Source organism: Protopterus annectens, chromosome 3.part0, assembly GCF_019279795.1.
Source record: "Protopterus annectens isolate FY-2018-M chromosome 3.part0, PAN1.0, whole genome shotgun sequence".
Lineage (NCBI taxonomy): Eukaryota > Metazoa > Chordata > Ceratodontiformes > Protopteridae > Protopterus > Protopterus annectens.
Genome location: NC_056731.1, coordinates 1871155385 through 1871178920, shown reverse-complemented (window position 1 = coordinate 1871178920; position 23536 = coordinate 1871155385). Strand labels below are relative to the sequence as shown.

Genomic DNA, 23536 nt, shown 5'->3' with positions numbered 1-23536 from the left:
GGCAAGCAAAAACTGAGGGTAATGCTACTCAATGCTAGAAGTCTAAATCTCAAAATGCACTCACTTGAGGCACTCCTTAAAATGGAGAACATCGATATCTGCGCAGTGACTGAGACCTGGTCAAGGCTCCAGAGAGCACCCCTGCACTACCAGGCTATAACTCATACCACACTTTTCGGCCATGTAACCTGGACTGAAACAACAAAGGCGGAGGTGTGTCCATATTCATTAAGGATATCCACACCTCCAGGCTAGTTGCTCAGCACAATGCATTCGAGGTTATCCAAGTGTAACTAACTCTGGGCAAAACTGCAATCCAAATTGTAGCTTGCTACAGATCCCCCACCATGCCCCAGGATTCCCACTCCTCTTTTCTTGATGTACTGGAAAATATTAGGGTTCAACCAAACACCCTAATAATGAGTGACTTCAACTACCCCACCATTAACTGGGAAAACTACTCATGTACCAACTCCTTAGCTCAATGCTTTCTGGAATTCATAAACTCCAATGCCTTGGATCAACTTATCCACACCCCCCATCAGGGGCAACAATATCCTAGACCTAGTCATTACCAACATGAGTGACCGGTGTTCCACATCTGAAGTCAACTCCTCATTGGTCCGATCTGACCATAAGCTAATCACCCTTGATATCCACATCCCGCCCCCACCTCCCATTAAGGAAACCAGAGTAAAACATTTCTCCAAAGCCAACTTCATGCTTCTTAAGACAGAAGTGGTGAACTTCATGACACCCATGCAGATGGACAATACAGTTACAACTGCTGAATCCTACACAAATGCACTCTATAAGCACTTACACGAGTGCATGGATCGTGCTTTCCCAAACAGAACCAAGGCACTATCCTCCAAAAATAGGAAGCCAATCTGGTGGTCCCCTGCTGTAAACAAACTGTACAACAGAAGGAAGAAACTGTTGCAAAGAGAGTAAAATCCCATGAGTGGAGGAGCTCCCTGGTCAGCCTCAGTAAGAAGCTGAGATCCCTTTAAGATCCTCCAAAGCTAGCTATGAAAACAAATTCCCACTTATTCCAAGGACAACCACAAAGCATTCTATAGCTATGTCAAGAATCTCGATGGCAACACCCAGATCTGATCTGAGTTACAGCACAAAAGCACAAAAATTACAGAACCAACTGATATTGCCAACATCCTGGCAGACAGGTTCAGTGCTAACTTTACCCCCCTCTCACATATCTATACAGGAAGAATGCAGAGTCCCTGTAATTACAACTATGCAGGTAAAAGCTGCACTCTCTAAAGCCAAAAACACAGCATCCATGGGAACGGACAACATCCTAGGCTGCATTTTACACGAACTTCAGAACGAACTGGCTCCCCACTTAAGCACCATGTTCAATAATAGCCTCGCATCAGGCTTTGTGCCCACTGAATAGCGCACAGCAACAGCCACAAAGGGGGAGCCACCACTGATCCCGGGAACTATCGACCTATTAGCCTGACAAGTCTGGTCTGCAAGGCCATGGAACGTATCATCATGGAACTCATAAACAAAGATATTGGTAACCTCCAAACTCTGGATCCCACCCAGTTCAGGTTTGTGAAAGGCAGATCATGCCTCCTGAACCTGATCAACTTCTTTGAGGCAGTCACCAAAGTCGTAGATGAGGGTAAAGTGGTTCACACAGCCTATCTTGACCTCGCCAAGGCTTTCGACACCATCCCCCATTCTGGACTTATAGCTAAACTCACTAAACTAGGTATAAATCCCTACATCACAAGATGGGTTGCTAACTGGCTCACTGACAGAACCCACACTGTAAAAGTTGCAGATTCCAAATCTGACCTCAAAGCAGTGGTAAGTGGAGTACCACAGGGTTCCGTCCTGGGACCTCTCCTGTTTGGTATCTACTTCTCTGAAGTACAGGCTAACACAGAAGGCCTCTGGCTAACAAAGTGCGCAGATGACTGCAAACTAGGAGCTATAGTGAAGTTCCCAAATGATGTGGACCTCCTACAGAAGGGCCTCGCTGAGACAGATGCCTGGTGTCAGAGACATGGCCTCAAGCTCAATGCCAAAAAGTGCAGTGTCATCCCCTTTGGTAAAAACTCTGTACCCATGAACTACCACATAGGCAGCAATCTACTTAACACTGAATGCGTGATAAGAGACCTTGGGACCCAGGTGGACAGTAGTCTTTCCTTTGATAGTCACATTGCCACAGTAGTCAGGAAGTCCTTCTATGTGGCACACCTCATCATAAAAGGGTTCTCATCCAGGAAAAAAGAGGTCATTGTTCCCCTCTACTCGACACTCATTAGACCCATTATAGAGTACAACGCCCCTTTTGGTATGTACCTCACACAACATCTGCAGCACCTGGAAAGGCCACAGAAGTACCTCACAAAGAGGATTACTGGCCTCAAACAAATGCCCTACACTGACCGCCTCAAAAAACTCCAGCTTTACTCCATAGCATATCGCCTACTCCGAGGTGATCTCTGCATAACATATACAAGCTATGTCAAACCCAGAGCTGTTGGACATGCTACACCTAAAGAAATCCCAATCCCTCCGAGCTACATGCTCTAGGGACCTAAACCTTGTCACCACAATAAACAGGACATGCTGGAGGGATAGATTCCTGTCAAAGAGACTTCCCATACTCTGGAACAGGCTACACTTCTATGTCAAGCAAAGTTCTTCATTAGCACTCTTCAAGAAAAATCTTGATGAGTGGATGGGAAATAGGAAACACACCCTGGGTATCACTTATGTGTCTCTGCTCAACAGTGGCACAGGAAAATAACTTTCTTGGGTGGTGTAAGCCAGGGAACCTTGTTGGCTAGGCTTACGTAGGCCCTTGGGCCGATAGCCTAGTACCTACCTATGAACCTATGAACATGATATGATATCACAAACATCTATATTAATGTATGCCATGAAAGACATTGAGAAAGTCTAAAAAAATATATAATTCTGGGCCATAGTTCAGTAATTTAATACATTTATCAAAAATAAGTGGCAGATGAAGTTTAATGCTTTAGTTTTTCCAAGAATGAATGACTATATTAACTTTATACATATAAGAGTGCTTGTTTTTACATTTATATATAACTGGCTTTAATTTTATTTTCATGATTTTTAATGTTTATATTTTAAACAAACGTATTATTTTATGCATAATACTTATGTGACTGTAAGTTTGGAATGATAATAATTATCAGTGTCAGTTGAAATAGTTAAATAGACTCTCAAGGAGTCTTAGGGTGAAACCCCATTTTGTGTGTTTTGATTTTGTAAATAAAAATCTTTTTCGTCATCCATCTGAGTAGTGGTGGGTCTTCTGTTTTTAGCAGTTCTGTAGTAAAAGTATGGCATTTTACTTTTTTGTTCAACTTAATTACTGTATATGTTAACAAGCATGAAAGTAAAATTAAAAACAGATATACACTTACATAGAAAAGCTGACACAAAAAGGTTGCTCTACTACATGTATTCCTTATGACCAAGAACATTTTCAATATCTCCCCTCTCAAATCATAAATGACATAATTCAATCACTAAAAATCAAAACTTTTGAAATTTACACATATCTATGAATGCCTAAACAATACATTGGTTTTATTTTTCTATGCTGTACTATAAGTATGTTCATAAAGCCCAGTTCATAACTTCCTGGTGGTCCTACCTATAAAAGAAGCTGGGCACACTGTATTTTCCAAGACTTTGAGTTTACAAGGACACCTAAGATGTCAGAAATGCAAGCTAAGAAGAATAAGGGATGGAGACATATTAATAAAACAGTGTGACCAAAAAATGACAAAAGAGTAAGGTGGCAACACAAAAGAAATCAAAAGATGTGCATAAATGCAGCATTTAAGAGTACAGCAAAAAGAAAGCAAGCAAGTACTGTTGAGAAAATAATTACCCCTAGGCCTATGCCCAGCAAAGGAAAAGATATGCAAAGTCAGGGGGAAAATATCTTTGCTAGAACATACAGATGAATCAGGAAAGGACAAGCCACATTACAAAGACATGGTCTTTGTAATGTCATCAATGAAACACCTTAAAATTGATTCACTACTAAAGGATCTGGAAACTTGCTTAGATAGTAACTTAGCCTTCGACCAAAATGAGTCCAAGGAAGTAAGAAAATCCTTCTATGTTGCTTAACTTACAAGCAAGGGCATGGCATCTAGGTCCAGAGAGGTCATCATACCACTGTACTCAGCCCTCATCAGACCCATCATAGAGTATTATGTACCTGACCAGACACATGCAGCAACTGGAATGTCCACAACTGTTCTGTAAAAAAGAATACAGGGAATAACCATAATTCCCTACAATGACCCCCCCCCCTCAAATCCTATCTTTACTCTGTATCATACAGACTTCTGAGAGGTGATCTTTAGCTGGCATACAGGGCATCTCTGGACCCTGTTTTGATGTACATTTTGCACATCCGTAAACAAATAATATCACAACTACTAGAGTAAAAGACTTACATTTTGCTTGAGACATAAACAGGACATGCTGGAGAGACAGACATGTTTCTCAGAGAATTCCCATTCTCTGGAACAGGCTCCCCATCCATGTGAAGCAGAGTTTCTCCCCATCCCTATTTAAGTGGAATTGGGCCAATGGATGAAAAACTGAAAATTCACCCCTGGTCTGGCTCTTATGTCTCTGATGAACAGAGGTAGTAAGTAAATCAACCTCTATAAATCAAATATAAATCAAATTTGTGGGTCACATTTGGGTTGCACAGCCAGGCTTATAAGGACTATAGTGGTCATTACCTGGTATACACCTATGAACCTAAGAACTTATGGTGTACTATATGTAAACAGGCAGATTAGAAGGACATGTATGTAGAATAAGCCAGAAGACAGGAAAATAGTCACAAGCAGTGAAAAAGTGAACAGCTGTATAGTGTATGAGAATGACAACTCTGCAAGGCCAATGATAATGGTAAAGCAGATGTATCTAGGAAGCAGAAATGTTGATAGCTTATAGATACCTGTAAGCATGCTGACAAATGACATTTATAAAGGACAAAAGCTACAGCTGAAGTTATAGAAAACAAGTATAGGAATACCTGCTTATGACTTAACTGCTCTCATTCTGAATGTTTTTTGACAAAGAAGCAAAGTTGAATGAAAGAGACAAAGAAACATGCAGTGCTTGGATTGCTGAGACCAGGAAAAAAGATACACTTGTGAAGCATTTTTCTCACATAAGACCCAATCTTAGCAGGTCTGAGGGGTGCTTAACAAATGTTTGTCAACAACTAAGTGTTGTCAGGCACAGAATAGTGGCAGAAGGTAAAACAGCTTTTAAAAGTTGTTTGAACTTCACTATGACACACATTTAAAACAGAAAGTGTGTCAGAATGAAGTTCACGGCTTTTAAAGCTCTACACCTTCAGAGGAAAACTTTGCTTCTGCTTGTTGTCTTTTTGACAGTGCAGTCTTCAAAGGGTTTGAAAACTGGTAAAACATTTTATTCTAATACACCTTTTTTGTAACTGGTGCTACATGGCATAGGTAAAACTTTGTGCACTACAAAGAATTATGACTGGGTCTTTCTGATCATAACTATTATTATGTGTTTTCAATACCAATGCAAATATTCACCTCTTGTGCTTAACTTTCATGCAAATTCCATAGCACCTGTATAAAGAACGCATAACAATAATAATAATAAAACACAATTGTTAACCAGGTAGGTCCACTGGACAAACAATCCCTTTTTAGGGGTGGTCCAGGAACAATGTCGAGTTAAGTGACTTGCTCAAGGTCACATATTAGGCTGAGGGACTTAAACCCTGTATCACAGGAACTACAACTCGCATCCTTAACCTCTGCGCCAACAGCCAGACATGAGAATAATAAGATGATTGAGATCAAAGAAACAACCATCATCCTTTACGGCCAATGCAGTTTGGGGTTTTGTGTGTTGATTTGATAGAGCTTTGTCACTAGATGTAATATATATCCCAAACAGAAGTCCTAACAATAGCAAAAATAGATTTAACAGTCTGTTAAATAATAATAATCTGCAATTTGTTGACAGTGAGAAGATGAAGAGTTAGCTAGTCAAATAACGCACACAGACCTCATTGTAACATATGTAGATAATCCACACAGAGGACAGATCATCCACACAGAGGGCAGATCATCCACACAGAGGGTAGATCATCCACACAGAGGAAGATAATTCATACAGAGGGTAGATCATCCATACAGAGGGAAGATCATCTGCACAGAGGGTAGAACATACACACAGAGGGTAGATCATCCACACAGAGGGTAGATCATCCACACAGAGAATAGATTAAGAAGTACTTTTTACCTCATAAAGAAAGAAAGAAAGCCAAAAAGAATCCAGATAAGTTAGAAATGATGGACACAACTGCAAGGATAACTGCCCCTACATCTTGTGCCTCACCCAGAGTTATACCTCTAAACCAAAGAAGACTAGAGAGGTGAGAATGTGTGTTAACATGATGGTATCCAATTATGCAAATCAGAAAGAAAGACACTTGGCACTGGTGGTGGATGATATAATAAATGAAATGGATGGAGAAAGGTTATTTACTAAAGTGGACTGTTTATCAGCACGTACAAATTCAAAAACCCTCGCACATACGGCGGGTGCAAGCGGCCAAAAAGCATTCAGGGTCAAAACAAAAAAGGCCAGCACAAGGTGTTGTTTGTAAATACTTTTATTAACAAAGTAGCATCATACCAGTTTTGGCACACTAGCCTTCCTCAGTGAATAGAGACGCTAACAAAACCATGTGTTTATATACAAATGCATCCATACTTCCTATTGTGTCATTTCCTGCAGTTCAGTTAACAAATTTATGAACATATAACACAATATAAAATACACCTACATTATAAGTGGTCATTTAAACCTGGTGAAAACAAGCCTCCTAGTTTAACAATCCAATATTTCCCATTATTTAAGATAGAATGCCAGCCTAGTTTGTTAGACTGATCTCCCTGTATCCTGTCAATCACTGTAAAGGAAAAATGGGCAGTGGGATGAATAATTTCGTGTTTATATAAGGCATTAGTCAATCGTTTGTTTCTGATGTCATTGTAATGTTCTGACATGTGAATCCGTAGGGGATGTGATGTTTGTCCAATATAAAAAGATGAGCAATTGCAGGTAGCCAAATATATAACTCAGTCTGATCCACAATTTCAAAAATATTGCATATCAAATACCCTGCCTGACTTGTGAATTGTTTAGATTTGAGTACATGTTTACAGAAGGAGCAGTGTCCACATGGACATGACCTCAAAAGTTTGTCCCGTTATAGTCAATTGGTAACGCATAGACAAACCACAGGCACAATGGAGGGACTTCTCCAAACTTTGCTTACGCATTAGAGCTTGATTTTAATATACATAAAATCTCATCTGTCCAGTTAAATGACAACCAAAAGAAATTACTTAATAAAGGTCTTAACTATGTTCCTGGTTTTGTCATTGATGAGAATATTGTTGTGAATGATGTCCTGGATTTTTGCCATAGATTAAATCTAAAAATGTTTTTTGGTTACAGTGAAACTTCTCAAAGATCTACAGAATTTAGGTTTGGCAAATCGGCCTTTATGACTCCTATGAATAAATATGTTGGTATCTTTCAGCAGGCAGTTCTCAAAGATCTGCATTTCAGGTTATGTGATTCCACTTTGTTGCACCATAATCTTACGGTACAGGAACAACATGCCTCTCACTGAATTGAAAAATAATACCAATATAGTGATTACTACTGCGGATAAGGGTGTGGCGGTGGTTATATTGGACACAGATTATTATCTGGCAGAGGGAAATAGCCAGTTGTCCAACCCTCAGCACTATATGCACATGTCCTTGGACTCTACACCTAACTTTAAGAAGGAGATAAACTTGTTTCTTAACTTAGCAGTAGAGGAAGGTATCATGCAGGAGAGTATGTTGTGCCAACTTATAGTGCAGGATCCACAAAAACAAATGTTATATCTTTTACCAAAGATACATAAGAGTCTGGATAAACCTCCAGGAAGACCAACTGTATCAGGTATCTGATCCTTGATGGAACCACTTTCTGATTTTCTAACATAGTATCTCAAACCAATATTGAAACATGTACGAGCACGCATCCAAGATACCACTGAATTTCTCAGGATTATATCACAGATACAATTAGAACCAACATGGCTACTGTGTACACTGGATGTAAAAGCACTCTATACTAACATTCCCCACTGGCCAGGATTAGCAGCGCTCCAACATTGGTTGGAAAGGGCGGATCTTTATTCAGCTGGATTTAACACTCTAATAGTTTGTATGGTGGACCACGTCCTTACGAAGAATGTTTTTTACTTCAATGGGGAATGCTACTGGCAAACCAGAGGTACAGCCATGGGAGCTTCATTTGCCCCTATTTACACTGATATAGTCAAGGGTTATCTTGAGGAACACCTTATATATGACACCTTACATAATTTTTACATGAATGAGATAGACATCTGGAGGAGGTACCTTGACGACTGTTGGATGGTGTGGCGTGCTGACCAACGATATTTGGGTGAGTTTGTCCAATATTTAAAAGAAAATAAATGAGGTATTGAATTCACACTGAACTTTGATATGCACTGTATTAACTTTTTGGATGTTACAGAGTCTAAACAACTGGATGGGTCTCTTGCCACCAGTGTGTATAGGAAATATCCCCAATATAACAAGTTGCTATACGCCACTAGTCTCCACCCACACCATACCATACGGAGCATACCCACATCGCAGTTTTTGCATATTAGGAGGATTTGTTCTGAGAAGGAAGATTTTGCCACTTTCCAACAGGATAAGACACACATGTTACAGACTCTGGGTTACCAAAAACAGGATATACAAGCTGCTAGTCAGTTTGCATCTGCTCAGGATAGATCACAGCTACTTGTATATAAGGACAGGACTCATACAGCGGAAGCAAAGCCAATTAGATTTATAACCACCTATGGTAGGAACATCCATCTCATCAGGGATATTGTAACCAAACACTGGAACATTCTTATGGCAAAAGAAGACTTGAATCACATGTTAGGGGATCAATGTCGGTTGTCATACTGCAGGGACAAAACACTGGGTTCTCATTTTGCACATTATAAGAAGCGTAACAGTGGTTTGTCTATGTGTTATCAATTGGCTATTACAGGGGACAAACTTTTGGGGTCATTTCCATGTGGACACTGTTCCTTCTGTAAACATATACTCAAATCTAAACAACTCACAAGTAAAAATTCGGGCAGGGTATTTGATATACAATGTTTTGGAAATTGTGGATTTGATTGGGTTATATATTTGGCTACCTGCAATTGCTCATCTTTTTATTTTGGACAAACATCACATACCCTGTAGATTCACATGTAAGAACATTACAGTGACATCAGAAAAAACGGTTGACTAATGCCTTATATAAACACCAAATTATTTATCCCATTGCTCATTTTTCCTTTACAGTGATTGACAGGATACAGGGAGATCGGCCTAACAAACTAGGCTGGCATTCTATCTTAAATAATAATAATTGTTAAACTAGGAGGCTTGTTTTCACCAGGTTTAAATGACCACTTATAATGTAGGTGTATTTTATATTGTGTTATATGTTCATAAATTTGTTACCTGAACTGCAGGAAATGACAAAATAGGAAGTATGGACGCATTTGTATATAAACACATGGTTTTGTTAGCAACTCTATTCACTGAGGAAGGCTAGTGTGGCAAAACCAGTATGATGCTACTTTGTTAATAAACATATTCTGCAAACAAAACCTGGTGCTGGCCTTTTTTGTTTTGACCCTGTTTATCAGCACACCATCAAATGCAGCTACAAGCATAAAACAGAAGCATTACAACATTGTCAACACATACAGGGTTCATGAGACACAGAAGACTATGTTATGGGAGTTTTGCAGAAGACATGTTCCAGCAGGAGATATAACAGCTGACAGATTTCATCAGGGATGTAAAAGGAGTCATACATTCACACCTTCATCACACGTTACTGTTACAGCTTCAAAAAATGCCACGATTCAAAAAGGCAATACCTCCTTAATTAACAAACCTGTTGTGTTCCATATACAGCAGAAGTAGGGCCTCCAGGTCATGTTGGATAAGTTCCTTTATAACTCTCTCTCTAGGATTTTATTCACAATACTGATCCATATGACGGATCTAAAACTGTTTGACTATGATATAACTTTACTCACTTTGTAAACTGGTTTTAATATAGGCAGTCATAATAGGTCAGGGATGTCTCCATGGTAACATTTAACGTGGATGATAACTGATGTAATAAAAGTTTTTTTATTTAAATACTACTGACAAATATTTTCCAAACCATATTGAAAATTAAAATCAGCCATTTATGTATATTTAAATACTTTTTTCTCCAGACTTTTAAAGGCATTTAAAGATATTATTTACAGTATTTGCAAGGTTAAATCAGGTTTGTTTTGTCCCAGTGGATTTGTCTGAATCTAGAGTATAGTATATAGGGTTTCTGAGCAGTCTGCAGAGAACTTGTGTTTCTGTCTCTTCATTTACTAAGCTCTCATGACTCTTTTCATTAACACCATCACGCCACTACTGATGTTCCTTTATGCTAATCAGATTTTTTTGTCTATGTAGAAAACCACAGGTATTCTGAAGAAACACAATAACCAGCACTTAACCAGCAGTGCCTTTTATTCACAACGATCTGGTACCTCGGCAATTCGCCTTCATGGATCACAGTTCATTCTAACTTCAAATCCATATATATACACATCAAAGCACAGCTGCCATTGTTCAATTAATGAACATATCAAACAATTAAGCATAATAGCATTTAAACATTTAAAGTGAACAATATTAACTTACAATAAATATCCATAAAAAATCAAACCTACTTAAATTTATATATAGTTTTTGGTATTATTACAATCTGTATACTAAATTAAATACCTAACTCCTGATTCATACCAAAGAGCTTTACAGTCTTAAACTTTAAAATCATTCTTGTTTCTAATTCCAATAATTTAGCTACAATATCACACCCTCTAGAAAGGAAGGGCTTACCAAGAACACAAAATTTTAAACTATTGGAAGAATTATCATGTACATCATAAAAGTGTTTGGCAACAGGACTAGTCAAATTAATCCTTCTAATGTCTTTTAAATGTTCCAAAATACGAAACAAGAATGATTTTAAAGTTTAAGACTTTAAAGCCCTTTGGTATGAATCAGGAGTTAGGTATTTAATTTAGTATACAGATTGTAATAATACCAAAAAATATATATAAATTTAAGTAAGTTTGATTTTTTTATGGATATTTATTGTAAGTTAATATTGTTCACTTTAAATGTTTACATGCTATTATGCTTAATTGTTTGATATGTTCATTAATTGAACAATGGCAGCTGTGCTTTGATGTGTATATATATGGATTTGAAGTTAGAATGAACTGTGATCCATGAAGGCGAATTGCCGAGGTACCAGATCGTTGTGAATAAAAGACACTGCTGGTTAAGTGCTGGTTATTGTGTTTCTTCATATTTTTCTTTTGGTGTTTTTTGGAATTGGATTTGGAGTAATTGCCAGCACTTTATTACCAGCATTAACATGTCGCAGACAGCTGGGGCTCCTGGACAGCCTAACATACCAGGCGCTTTTCTTTTCTCTGATATTGTAAGTGAACGGGAGAAGAAGTTCACGACTATGGACTCTTGGAATGTGGGTGATAACTGAGATTTAGATGGGCGATTTTTACAACTGGAGAGACTTATGGCAAAGGAGATAGCACTGTTCCTTGACACGTGGCTCCTAGAGAAATACGTGAATTTAAATTTGACTCCTAGGGGGCTGCGTATAGACAGGCTTCCTGCAACACAATTTTCGGAAGAGGAAAGTGTCCTCTTCGAGGAATGGAAGCAGGCATCACTAGAATGTACTTCTAACTGGCTCCGCATTTTAATAAAGCGGAACATGAGGGTGCATGAAATATTAAAGACAGAGATTTTGCATCTACAGGACGAGGTGGTGGAGGAGTCCTGTTACAGAGTGCAGATCTCTAAAATTAATGAAAAGATTTCTAAACTGGAAGGAGAAATCATCCAACGAAAAAGAAACAAGTTGCTACGTGATTTAAAGGACTATGAGACTGGCATCTTATTTTCATGGCAGCGTGAGCCGGTACAGAGCAGGTCAAGGCTTAGAAGTGGCAACCAGAAACGTTGAAGTATGTCGGCATCTTCGGCTGACCAAAATATTTCTAAAAATGTTACTTTTGCAATGTCTTCATCTTCAATGACAACAGATACTGAGGGTAGGAATGATACCTCAGTTTCCCCCACTACAGAACATTCTTTTCAGACCAATAAATCGGGTCGAGGGAGAAATGGAAGGAAGGGAAGGAATCGCTTCAAACAATGAACTAGTATGTAGACATAATATAGACACTTTGTTGTTTATTAATTTATCATGTTTGAATCTTACTAATGATATGAAAACAGTATTGTCAAGAGGTAGTAAATTTATACCAACTTTTTTTCCTTCTCTTGCTGATTTGTATTTGGAACTAAAAGCTTTTTGTAGAAAGCTGCTTTTGAAAGTTTATTTCAAAAGAGAAGGTGAATGTTTTTCTGATAATGTCTGTTTAAATGATTCAAACACAGGTACTGATTTAAATGAAAGTTTACTAAATATGTCTCTGTATGATTATGATTGAGCTGATTTCTCTGACATAGATATTGTGGATGATATATTGGAAAATACTAACGGTTATCAAACTGGATATGGGAAGTTATTTGTGCCACATTTTACTAGTGAAAATAAGTTTACACCTATTACTAATGTACCTGTTATTTCTATATTCTTTAAGGTTCTTTTTAAAGAAATTTTGCTAGCATTTGATAATTTTTCTAAAAAGAAAAAAATGTTATAATTTAAGTAAAAATGAATGGCTGGCTTTGAAGAACCTAAGACAAGTAAAGTCTAATTTTATATTTAAATGTGCCGATAAAGGTGGCAGTTGGGTCATCTTGGATAAACAAAAATATTGTGATATGGTTGATAATTTGTTAAAAAATGTTGAAGAATATAAAAAACTAAGTAGGGACCCTACTGTGGAATTTAATGATGAACTTTTGGCCCTATTGGAAAGAGGGGAACTCTTGGGCTTTTTTGAATACAAGGATGTTTGTAAATTACATATAAAAAAAACTATGATACCGATTTTATATGCTTTACCTAAGGTGCATAAAAATTTACAACAGCCCCCGGGTAGGCCCATAGTTTCAGGAGTGGGTTCATTTTTGTATAATATTAATATTTTTTTAGATTATCATTTGAAGGCACATTTGAAAAAAGTTGTGGCTCATATTTCTAACACTCAGGATTTAATTAATGAGGTGTCTAATATCCAGTGGCAAAATGATACTATTGGGTTACTATTGATGCAAAATCACTATATACTAACATTAGTTTGAGATGGGGTTTGGAATCCATCATTGATATGTTGGGTGATGGGCCTAGGACCACCTTCTTAGTGAATTTGCTGGAATTTTGTTTAACTCATAATTATTTTTATTTTAATAATGATTTTTTTCTGCAGTTGAAAGGTACAGCTATGGGGGCGGCCTTTGTGCCCTCATATGCTATCATATACATGGGGTATTTTGAAAAGAAATTTATTTATCCCACTGTTTTCTTTAGGAATAATGTTTTATTATATAAACACTTTATTGATGACCTTATTTTTATTTGTAAGGGTGATGTTAATGACTTTTTTGATGTTCTTAATGCCAATGAACATGGTCTCAGTTTTTCCTTATGAGTTGGATAGGGAACACATTAATTTTTTGGATTTGACATTGTATAATGATCAGGAAACCATTGGGTATAGGCCCTTTAGAAAATCAACTTCGGTGAACATGTTTTTACATGCTACGAGTATGCATCCTAGTCATTTATTGAATGCTTTACCTTTTGGTGAATTTAAAAGAATTTATGAACATACAAGTGATGTAGAGGAAAAAAACTTATGAATTGAATAAAGTTATGTCTAGGTTGAGTGAAAGGGGTTATGATAAGGCCTATTTATTGAGATGTAAAAACAAACTACTTGGGAATAATATTGGTGAACCATTTACTTTATTCAGAAGGATTGAATCCAGGGGTAGAACATATGTCACTAGAAAGACTGATGATGAGGAAAAGTTTTTTATGTTACTAGATTTTCTTCTTTTTCTGATGAATTGATTAAGTTAGTGAGAAGGCATTGGCATATTATTTGTGAAGATGAATCTATTGTTTTTTTGTTTCCTAAATATGTTATGTTTTCTTTCAAGAGAGGGAAGAATTTGAAAGAATTATTAAATTATAATTTTATTGAAAGGAGCAATAGCCTTTTACCATTAGGCACTTTTTCATGTGGTAGCTGTAGTATTTGTAGTAAGGTTAAGAATTTGAACATTATTAATGGTGTTAATTTTGTTCCTAAATTTTATTTCAACTGCAGATCAACGGGGGTGGTCTACATTTTAGGCTGTTCATGTAATGATGTTTGGTATATAGGACAGACCAAACGTATGGTTAGGGTTCGTATTTTGGAACATTAAAAAGACATTAGAAGGATTAATTTGACTAGTCCTGTTGCCAAACACTTTCATGATGTACATGATAATTCTCCCAATAGTTTAAAATGTTGTGTTCTTGGTAAGCCCTTCCTATCTAGAGGGGGTGATATTGTAGCTAAATTATTGGAATTAGAAACAAGAATGATTTTAAAGTTTAAGACTTTAAAGCCCTTTGGTATGAATCAGGAGTTAGGTATTTAATTTAGTATACAGATAGTAATAATACCAATAAATATATACAAATTTAAGTACGTTTGATTTTTTATGGATATTTATTGTAAGTTAATATTGTTCACTTTAAATGTTTAAATGCTATTATGCTTAATTGTTTGATATGTTCATTAATTGAACAATGGCAGCTGTGCTTTGATATGTATGTATATATATATATATATATATATATATATATATATATATATATATATATATGGATTTGAAGTTGGAATGAACTGTGATCCATGAAGGCGAATTACAGAGGTACCAGATTGTTGTGAATAAAAGACACTGCTGGTTAAGTGCTGGTTATTGTGTTTCTTCATATTTTTCTTTTGGTGTTTTTTGGAACCACAGGTATTCTGTCTGGTCCAATGGACCCTGGGTTTTAATTCTATTTGTGGCAACAATTAACATGTCTGTACTTGTATAAAGGATGCATATTTTCTCGTCTCTGCAGCACTTAGTTTGACATATGCCTCTAATTATTCTGATGTTTAAACAAAGTTCTTCTACAAGTCTTAGAGAACTACTTGTAATGCAGATTAGCACAAAGCTAACATAACAGACCAAGTCTCAAACACAGATGAGTGTCAGAACAGACTGTACTGGGCCTTTACTGTACAGATTATTTAGTCATAAAATCAAGCCTGCTGCATCCACATCAGCACGTGTAGTAATATCAGTTTAAACATGATATCCCCAATGTTTGAGATGTCATAGATTGTATAAACTGATAACAGCTTTAAAATAACATAAGATTGACTGTATGCTGGACATGGAAAGGATGAAAGAGTTTAGTAAAAAAGTACATGCCATAATGACAGCTGATGTAAAGATATTGCTTGGAGATAAAAGGGAGGAATGCACATCAGTTTATCGAAAGCTATGTCACTGTGCCACAAAACTTTTATTTAACATTTATTTACCAAGAAAGTCCAACTTGGAACAAAGCCCATTTTCAGCAGAGGCCCGGGGAGAAATGTTCCAGACGCATGTCTTTGTAATGTGGGAGGAAACTGGAGCACCTGGAGGAAACCCACATGAACACAGGGAAGGCATGCAGACTCCACACAGAAGACACCCCAGTAAAGGATTGAACTGAAGAACCTCTTGATGTGAGGCAACAATGCTACTGGTGCACCACTGCACCATCCAGAATGCAATGAAATGAAACAATGAAATAAGAAAGTCAAAGAGCCTCATCAGTGACTTACAAAAATAAGAAATGCAATTATTTCTGCCACGTAAGGGGGTTTATATGTGACTCTACATATATTAACTCTGAGGATGGTCAGCCATCTGGGTAAAATAAACATCATTATCCCTAATAAGAATTGATGATTTTGGCCTGATGATAGTGGAATAAAAAAAAAAAAGGATCTCTTTTCCTTAAATAGCACATTCAGAAAAATTATCAACAAAAGGAATGTTTTTTTTTTTTTAAACAGCCCACTTTGAGGATATAACTCCTACGATTATGCCACTCTAGCCATCATGAATTTAGAAATACAATCCCATACACAGAGCATAAGAAAACAGGGGTTTTTAGTTTATGTCTATACTAGCTAAAAGAATGACAAAGGTGTTATCAAAATTGATAGATATGGATCAGTGTGGCTTTTGTGGAAGTAAGGCAAACATTTTACAACATTAATAAAAAAATGATGATCCGGGTGAAGGAAAATGTAAGAAAATACAGCTGTTGTTAGTGGGTTTTGATGCAGAGAAAGCATTCGACAAAGTAAGGTGGGATTTTATCAGTAGGGCAATGGAAGCATTTGCATTCCCTGATACAATAACAAGGTTAATTAGGAGGAAATATGAGGGGTTGCAGGGAAGAATTAAAGTGGGAGGGATCCTCTCTGATAAGTCATATCTGAAAAGAGAAACCAGGCAGGGATGACCTCTTTCCCCTTTTTTGTTTGCTTTATATTGTTATTGGCAAACAAAATAAGGGACTCAGAAAATCAAAGATATAATTGGTATTGCAATTAAGAAAAAATGACTTTATTTGTCAGATGACATTTTGTACCTGATAAATCCAGAAAAGGACATCTCCATGCTGTGGTACATTTTGAGACATTTTCATGTGTTTTTAGGATATAAAAGTAATGAAGATAAAACAAAGGCTGTAGCTGTAAATTATGAACCCACACATGAATTGGTTTGGCAATACCTATATCTCTGAGGACATGAAAAGTATTTAGGAGTATTGATTAAAAAGGCTTCTGTTATGGGAATTAAGGATATGTGGCAAAGTTTGATTTTTACTGGCTAGACTCAAAATGGCCCATGAAGGCAATTAGCCTAGCACTATTCTATGAACCTATGAACAAAAAATAATACAAAAAACTGAGAAACTGGAAGCTCTTATTTATGGATATGGATAGTAACATACAAGCAGTGAAAATGTTTTTAATCCCTTTGGTTTTATATACAGTTCAGTCATATGTTTTTCATTCAGTGGAGAAGATGTGGACAATAATTAATAAAAAGTTGAAGGGATTTATGTGGGACAAGAAGAGGGCAAGAGTTAAGTGGGATACGCTAATCCTTCCACTAGAACATGGTGGTTTTAGGATAGATACGTGTGCTGATTTGAAGGCATTTATTATAGGTGCACAATGAAGACTCATATATGCAACACAAGCAGAAAATTATCATTCAAAATGGAAAGGGGTGGTGATGAAACAGTAGAGAATTCATGAAACAAGAAGAGCCTGGGATTTTGGATGCAGATCCTTAAGGAGAATAACATGCAGATCCTTAAGGAGAATAACAACAGTCATACAGAATACTATATTCATAAGGTAGCATGAAGTATTCTAAGAACTAAGCCAACATGAGAATGCAGAAAGGAGATTTTGTCAATACAGATGGCTGTGCTTAGGGGTATAGACAATAGGCAAGAGGGAGCTGGAATTTACTGCCAAAAACTGGCAAAGGACCTAAGGTACTGGGAGCAAATAACTAGAGAGGGAATGGCAGTAGAATGGGATGAGGTCAAGAAGACATGACTGCAGGTTCGAGACTGTTTTCCCTACCATGGATTGATATCAGAGTACAGGTAAAGATAAAGGCACAGGGGAATCCTAAATGAAAGACCTGCTCTGGTTGAGTTTTTTGTTCAATCTACAATTGAAGCTGCTGTTAAAAAAGGGATAGTTATTACGGCATATGGCTGAAACTAGGAAAATGAATCTTTTGAACTGGAACACGAATCTGAATTGCCTTGACACCTACTGCTTTTCCATGGTATGCTGAATTGACACTGTTCTATGTTTATATGTATTATGCTGTATTCTGTGCCTGATAATAATGTTTATGCTACAGCATGTATGTCTGTAAAGTGTTTTTGGTGTGTTTCTATCTGGGTTGCCACTGAAAACAGGCTCTTCTTGGTCCAGTGGACTTCCATCATTATCAAACTGAAATAAATAAATAAATAAATAAATAGATACAGTAAGGACTTGGCAAGTTTAACTCTGGTGGCTGCCTAAAAAGCAATTATTAGAAAATGGAAATAAATGTTTAAAACAATTGTATTTAAAACACTGAATATTGTAACAGAAATAAAATAACTGAAAGTGGGATTTTTAGAAAAGGGAAGGAGCAAATTACACAGAAATAAATGAAAATTGTGAGAACAATACATACATAATTATGTTCAGGAGGAGGAGTGAGGATTAAGAGAAGGCAGGAAGTTTATGTAATATTGGACTGATAATTATAAAAAAGAACATACATGAAGAATAATGTATGCAACTGGAAAGCTGTTAACATGGTTTGTTTTCTTTTATATACATGTATATTTGCCTGTATCTTAAGTGATAATTTAATAAGGTGTCAAAAAAGGGACTTTGAACAAATTTGTAAAATAAAAATTAAATGTTGATTAGAAGAGATCAGTAAACAAGCATCTCAAAAGCACAGTCTGTATTTATGAAAAATGAGAGGCCTAACAACCACCACTGCTCAGTGATGATCCATCTTTTTAAGACCTTATTGCTTCCATGGTTACTGACAAGAATAAGACACGCTGTTAAAAACACTTCATTTTGAAAATCTTTTCAGAAAAGATATACCACCATTACAACCGACTCTTTGCATAGCAGTTGCAATACTGCTTGAAACCATTCTGATTATGATAAACATCTGCCAAGGAGATTTCAAATATCAGTTAATAATCCTGCCTATTTTAAATATTAAGTCTGTGCAGAAATGATTTGACATACTTTTGGTGTTTTCTAAAAAGTGGAGAGGATATACGAGTATGCAAAGCTGCAAGTAACTGTACAAAGGTATCACATTATACACCTCCATAACTAAAACTGCATTGCTTCCTGGGGACCAATATTTCAAAACGTACCTTGGCCCAAATCCAGAAAAGTTACAGGGAGGTGTACACTACAGTGTTGCAACATGAAGATGTGCAGTGCCATGGCAGGCTGTCTCTGTGGCCATGCTAGATGCTAATTAGCATTCCGAAGGAGAGACATATGCTATTTAGCGATGTGCTCTCCCCAGGAACTACCTGTGGTAAAACATTTATGCAGTTGAGTGATACACAGAATCAGTCTGCTGTATAAAGTAGCATGTTCACTCCTGGCCACTCATAGTAAAGAATAAGCGCAAAAGGTCATGTTCATCCACCATGGCAGAAGAAAGTGCTGGGGAGTCTAGTGGCCAGGACGTATTGGGGGTGTGATGCTGTGTATATGGGGAGCTGCATGTGCGAGTGTGTGTCTGCCTAGGAGGTCACAGTAGGTTAGATAAGTGTGTGTGTGTGTGTGTGTGTGTGTGTGTGTGTGTGTGTGTGTGTGTGTGTGTGTGTGTGTGTGTGTGTGTGTGTGTACATGGAATAACTGTGTGAATGTGTGTGTGTGTGTGTGTGTGTGTGTATGTGTCTGTGTGTGTGTGTGTGTGTGTGTGTGTGTGTGTGTGTGTGTGTGTGTGTGTGTGTGTGTGTGTGTACATGGAATGAATGTGTTAATGTGTGTGTGTGTGTGTGTGTGTGTGTGTGTGTGTGTGTGTGTGTGTGTGTGCATGAATAACTGTAGACATAGGATGAGGGGATCACTAGCCAATGGGATGAACACTAAGACATGGGTTGGGAGGACCATTAGCCACCAGGGCAGACACTAAAGATGTGGGTTGGGGGAACCATTAGTCCCCAGGGAGAACACTAATGATGTAGATATGGGTAACACTAGACATCAGAGAGAACTCTTCAATACTGTGGCTTAATGGCACTTTACAAATCTTGGGTGGGGGGCAGTAGCCACAGGGATAACAGATTGTGCCTTAAGGGTACGTATACAAGACATAGGTGGGTGACACTAGCCACTAGGGAACACAGTTTCATCACTTGCCTTAATGGCACTTACACATAATATTGGTCAGGAGGTACACCAGACACCAGAGATACTCTACATAGCAGACCTGAAAGGCACTTATTTAAAAAAAACCTTGAGTAGGGAACCATTAGATACCAGGGATACTATAAGTAGTGTGCCTTCAGTGCTATACACCCCCAACCTCCCACAGTGGATATTAGTCCTCTGCACCATCACCAGACTCCAATAAATAAATAAATATGGGTGGGAAAAAAACTCAAGAAACTACAAAGAGAGTGGGGAGGATTCAAAGCCTTCACCCTTGCCAGAAAAAACATCAGCATCAACCCTCTGCACTAACTGATAAATTAGTGTTACAAGGGATTTTTAATATATAGTGAGAATCACAGGCATTATGTGTGCAACGGTAGTTAATAGCATTTCAGAGACATGTAAATTAGCTGATAATCAGGAGTTTCCTCATTGCGGCTAACCTGTCTACAAATGCAGTAATACCACACTGGAGAAACTGAGCATTTTTACTGAAGCCCTTAAGGCAAGTGCTAGAGTTCTGTCTGTATCCCAGAACTTGTGTGACAAAGAACGAAGTGTAAACCTTTCATTGATGTTAAGTTTATTTCAACAAATTCCCCACACAGAGATAATGAAATGGAAGGGTGGGAGTCAGGGGTTAAAACTAGACGAAGGATGAGATGATGTGAGAATATTTACTTAAGGTAATAAAGTCACTCATCTTTCTTACATCTGGCAAAAAAAAATGACTTGCTGTCCCTAAACTGCATCTAAACATGAACACAAAGGCTTCAAAAATATTTACATGCCAGATATTGCCAAATACTTGCAATATTATTCTTGATGATAGTAAGTGTTCAGAACAATTAAATGAAACCTTCAAATATAAACCTTAAATACTTAAGTCAACACATTGTGTATCACACAAATCTCCAAACTGCATGAAAAGTACATCACATGCACTGGAATATAACCCATTTTATCTGTTTCAGTCAGTGAATGAAAAGATATGCACATATGTAACACTAACCTTAAAATAAGTAAAGTAAAATCAACCTACTTCCTGGCAGGAGAGATGTTTATGCCATTGGTAAAATAAAATCCACACGCTACTTCCTTTACGTCTGTTGGGCTGTAGTACACAACAGAAGACCATGGCAAACCCAAGAGTATTTCAACATACTGCATGATAAAGTTAGCAAAGTAATAGTCAACAGTGGCATAAAAGCTTTCTGGCCCGAGTGCTACAATGTCATCTATACTGAAAAACAAAAACAAAAAGAAAATGTCATTATCAAATAAGAAACTGTGATCACACAGGTTTTACACAAACTTCTCTCTCTAATATGCAATTTTGGAGAAAAATACCAGTGACTTGTTGGCCTGAAGCTACACCTTAAATCCAGTGTTTACTCCTGCCGATCATTTACAAACCATGTTATCTATAGTTAGTGCAGGATTAGCAGTTCCATAATCATATTAATGCAGAGATTCCTGGAAAAAACTGCTATTAATGCATACGTCAGAAAGGTATTCACAATTCAATTTTCAATTCTGCATCAGCTCACACATAGCCACTAGCCCTAGTTTTTTTTTCTGCTGCTCAGCACAGATGCTTTTCAGAGGACCTCTTTGATGAAGTTAGGCATTTATTTAACATGCATAATAAACCAATGAATTTAGGCAACATAGATGAAAAACATTCTAGCAGTGGCATGCAAATTATCAATGCAAGAGAAAGCACAGTTGTGTAAAGGTTTTGACAATAACATCAGCTGTCCTTCTATATCACTGTTGCATTTTTCTTAAAACAAGGGATGTCCCACCCTGAGCAGCCCATTGCTTGTCCACAGTAGCTTAGATTAAAAGATCTTGTTTGTGCTGTACGTTACATTTATGCTCTCCATACAGAACACAGGGCATAAAATGGATGTACGGACACAACTATCCAGAACTTCTTTTGCCACAAGTTTGAAAGTCATTGCTGCCAGTTGGTTTGAACATTTTGTTGCTATACTGAATTTTAGCAACACCAGATAAGTGCCTCATTGGGGTTATTTTTTGTTTTTTTTTTCTTTTTATTTTTTTGATCTTGTATTTTATCACTACCTACAGGCCTCCTCATCGGAAGTCACACCATATCAACATCAAAGAGATGAGGGCTCTGATTCTGGCCCTTCAGGATTTTCACCCCATGTTCTTCCTGGGCCCCTTGAAGGTGTACACAGACAACACTACAGTGATGTGGTATGTCAACAAGCAGGGGGCAGGAAATCTTACCCCCTCTGCAGGATGGTGATTCAGGCCGGGGAAGTGGCTCTCCATTACCCATTAACTCTTCCAGCAGTAGACATTCCTTCAGAGCACATTCTTGTGGCAGACTGTCTGAGCAGGTCCAAAACATAGGCTCACGAATGGATGCTTCACAGAGACAAGTTTCTGGACATTGTGGAATGGTAGGGTATTCCTCAGGTAGATCTTTTTGCCTCCCCTCTGAACAGGCAGCTTCCTCTCTTCTGTTCCAGAGTGTCATGCCATCTGGCCTGGAAGATGGATGCCCTATCCTTTCCATGAAGGGGCGGTTTCTTTATGTTTTTCTTCCTCTTCCTCTGCTTCCAAGAGTGCTATAAAAAATTCAGCTGGATTCTCCAAATATCTTGCTAGTGATTTACTTTTGGTCGAGACAGCACTGGTTCCTCCCTATTAATGTTTTTTTGTAACTTTGTATTAACTGTCTGGAGCTTTTCTCCTCGGGTCTCCACTGAAAATGGGCCACTGGCTCAGTTGGACTAACCTGGTTAACAAATGATAAAAAAACAAAATAAATAAATAATGTACCTGGCCAGGGGCAATCATCACAAGTTAGCTCACCGGTTGGATCTCACACAAGACAAGGGGTCTCTAATCCATCCCCACTTGTCCACTCTGCAACTGACATTGTGGGTGATACAGTTTTGATCCCTTTCAGTCACCTCTTTTCTGAGGATGTGCTAATGGCTTTACAGGAGGCAAGGAAAACCTCAACCAGAAAATCTTATATATCCAAACAGAAGAGATTTTTGGTCTTGTGCCATGCTCATAACCAGGAACCTTTTTCAGTGTGGGTCCCTGTCATCCTCTCTTATTTGTGTGAGTTGCTCTGGTCTGACTTGGCCTATTCTTCTGTGAAGGCCTATCTGTCAGCCATTTCTGCTTATCTGCCCTTGACTCCTCCTTTGACTTCTTGTTTTGAGGTCGAACAATTTCTTTTTTTTTCGCTAAATATTTTTTTATTATTTCAAATAAGAT

The 23536-nt window shown here is 37.6% G+C and overlaps 1 protein-coding gene across 1 annotated transcript in view; it reads right to left on the bottom strand.

Moving 5' to 3' along the window:
• LOC122797138 (serum paraoxonase/arylesterase 2-like) overlaps positions 1-23536 on the bottom strand; it is a 610903-nt gene that overhangs the window by 121608 nt on the left and 465759 nt on the right. Inside the window, exon 6 of the mRNA XM_044065937.1 lies at positions 21309-21509. Coding sequence (XP_043921872.1) covers positions 21309-21509 — 201 coding nt within the window. The remainder of the gene's footprint in view (positions 1-21308; positions 21510-23536) is intronic.